A 2500-nucleotide genomic window follows, 5' to 3' on the forward strand; every position below is an offset into this window, starting at 1 on the left:
TAATATGCACTCGGTCAGAAGACAAGCGCATGAGATATCATGACATTGTGTTTTTGATCCTCGGCATGATGTAGGCTTATAGTGACAATAATATTTATACAATATGGTTATAATGATATTTATACATGACCAAACTAGTGTGCAACTTAAGCAACTTTTTTTTCCTTTAAGGTAAGGTTCCTTTTAAGGCTACACGGTAGAATTTTAATAAGAGTATAATCTTAATCATATTAAATCTGAGTATTGGTGTCTTATGTAAATGTGCTCAGAAAGTCTCTGGTGAAGTCGCTAGCTGTCAAAGACAGGGCATTAGTTTGCCTTTCAGCATGAGCCCTCCAAGTTTAGCGTGTTTTCTCATTAAACGCAACAAAAGCGTATGCTTCGTGTAGTTTAAGCAAATTTGATGAATGTGATCATGCGTGCTGAATCTGAAGGGAGTTGCTCCAGAGCGTTGTGTGTGTGTCTGTGTCAGGCCCGTTGAGGGGTGTCAGGGGTGGAGTGAGTACCTGAAGGACGGTGGGGGTAAGTTGCGCGCGACATACCTGAAGAGCTAGGAGGGATGCATTGGAGAGGGGTGTGCAATGTATTTAAGGACTGGTTTGTGAGAGATTATCATTCATTTGAGGGCATCCGGGAGTCTCTGTGCATTTGCAGGATACTCCTTGTCTTAACAACTGGATGAATGTAAAGGAGGATTAAGCAAAATTGTTTCTACTCTATAACTAATGTTCTCAACTAACAGCAATAAAACTTTACAATGAGTGCAACTGTTTGTATTCAATAGTTTATTATTATAATTTTCCATTTTCCATATTTGTAATGCCTGTATTTTGGCTTTTTTTGCAGTCCACTTAAAATCCAACATGGAAATCAATGTTTTTTTTTATTGGCATTGATTGTTTTTAAATTGAAATGGCATTAACATGCCTGTTAATTTCTGTAATAAATATGGCTGTCAATCCAGTGTCTTGATGGTTTATTGTGTTATGTTGTTTACATGAAGAAATCTGTGTTACAAGTTAAACAAAAATTCTAATAAACAATTATATTTTGAATTTATAGTTTTTGTCTTGCGTTTACATTAATTTTACATTTGAATAGCCAAAATTACAAGTTTCAGCATTTTAAATGCGATTAGTCGCGATTAATTTTTTAAAAATGTGCGATTAATTAGTTAATTTTTTTAATCGATTGACAGCACTTATATATATATATACACACACACACACACACACACACACACACACACATATATATATATATATATATATATATATATATATATATATATATATATATATATATATATATATATATATATATATATATATATATATATATATATAAGAAAAAAAAAGTGTTCTGTCAATGTGGCTATTTATCTGCTGCAATCATTAGTCTGCACAAGTCTACAGCACAGAGAATACAACTGGTTGCTGCAGGAGCTGAGAGAGTATTATGTGAGCTCTACTAGCATGTACTAATGCACATATTGGCTGTCGCTTACAAATATTGCTCTTCATTTGCATAAAGTTGAAGGATTCTGTGTTGCTAGACATCTTCCTTAAAATGAGTTAGTATTTAGTTTTAATCATTCTATTTTAACAATTTTACATTTTAGTCATATTTGCTTGGTAATTTTTATCTAGTTCCTTTGCTGTAGGGACTTTAAAATAAAACACACAATTTTACAGCCTTGTGGTATAAAATATTTTTTAATCTTAGCTTGTGGAAAACGTGTTTGTGATGATGTTTAATTCTTTCTGAGACAGTCTCACTATCATTTTACAACAATATTTTACAAGATTTTACAACAAGCATTTAAATCTCATTAAATGTTTATAATTTTAGTACATATTTTAATACATATCTGGCAACCGAAGTAACTCATTAAAGTAGATCATTAAAAAGTAGATCATTAAAAACCATAGGAATAAGTAATCTAACAGAACAGTTCCCTATTTTGAATGCAAGCATAAAATGCATACTATGATTCCGCTTCCTAGCAAAAAGTTTGGTTAACTTGTTCCTTGGGAGTTTAAGTAGCAGTTAATGAAAGAAAAAGAAAGTCACACTGACAAATAGACTTTGGGGCAAAAAAATAAAAATAAAAAAATCATGAAATGTTATTGCACAGGGCCTGAGCTCTACTTTGCCACCTGACACCTGTAGTAGAAGGACTGTAACTGCATGCACTAATGGAGTGGAATTTGTCAACATAAAAACAAGTGATCACGCTGTCGACATGAAAAATAAGCCTTGACATCAAATGGCGATTATGTTGCTGTTATTTATGGTGCTCTTCACTTCACTTCACAAACACACCAACACAGCCATGCAGAAGGTGTTGTCATGGAAATGTAGATGCATATTATGGGACACACAGATGGTAACAGCAAGCCTTACTTCAACCTGAAGGCTGGCTTTTCGTTTTGCATAACATACAAGGGTTTACCGCAGACTCCTATACTTTGCCAATCTACTACTTTGCTCTGCGGCG

The 2500-nt window shown here is 33.6% G+C and overlaps 1 protein-coding gene across 2 annotated transcripts in view; it reads right to left on the minus strand.

Moving 5' to 3' along the window:
• Nucleotides 1–2500, minus strand: part of rpn2 (ribophorin II) — a 107317-nt gene that overhangs the window by 9453 nt on the left and 95364 nt on the right. The window contains exon 17 of one of the 2 annotated variants that reach the window (XM_087271888.1): nucleotides 2407–2500. This exon is cut by the window's right edge and continues 3 nt beyond it. Within the exon in view, the coding sequence (XP_087128014.1) occupies nucleotides 2452–2500 (49 nt within the window). The 3' untranslated portion in view covers nucleotides 2407–2451. 2 annotated transcript variants of the gene reach the window in all.

The sequence above is a fragment of the Danio rerio genome, chromosome 11 (genome assembly GCF_052040795.2).
Source record: "Danio rerio strain M-AB ecotype USA chromosome 11, GRCz13ab, whole genome shotgun sequence".
In the NCBI taxonomy this organism is placed as follows: domain Eukaryota; kingdom Metazoa; phylum Chordata; class Actinopteri; order Cypriniformes; family Danionidae; genus Danio; species Danio rerio.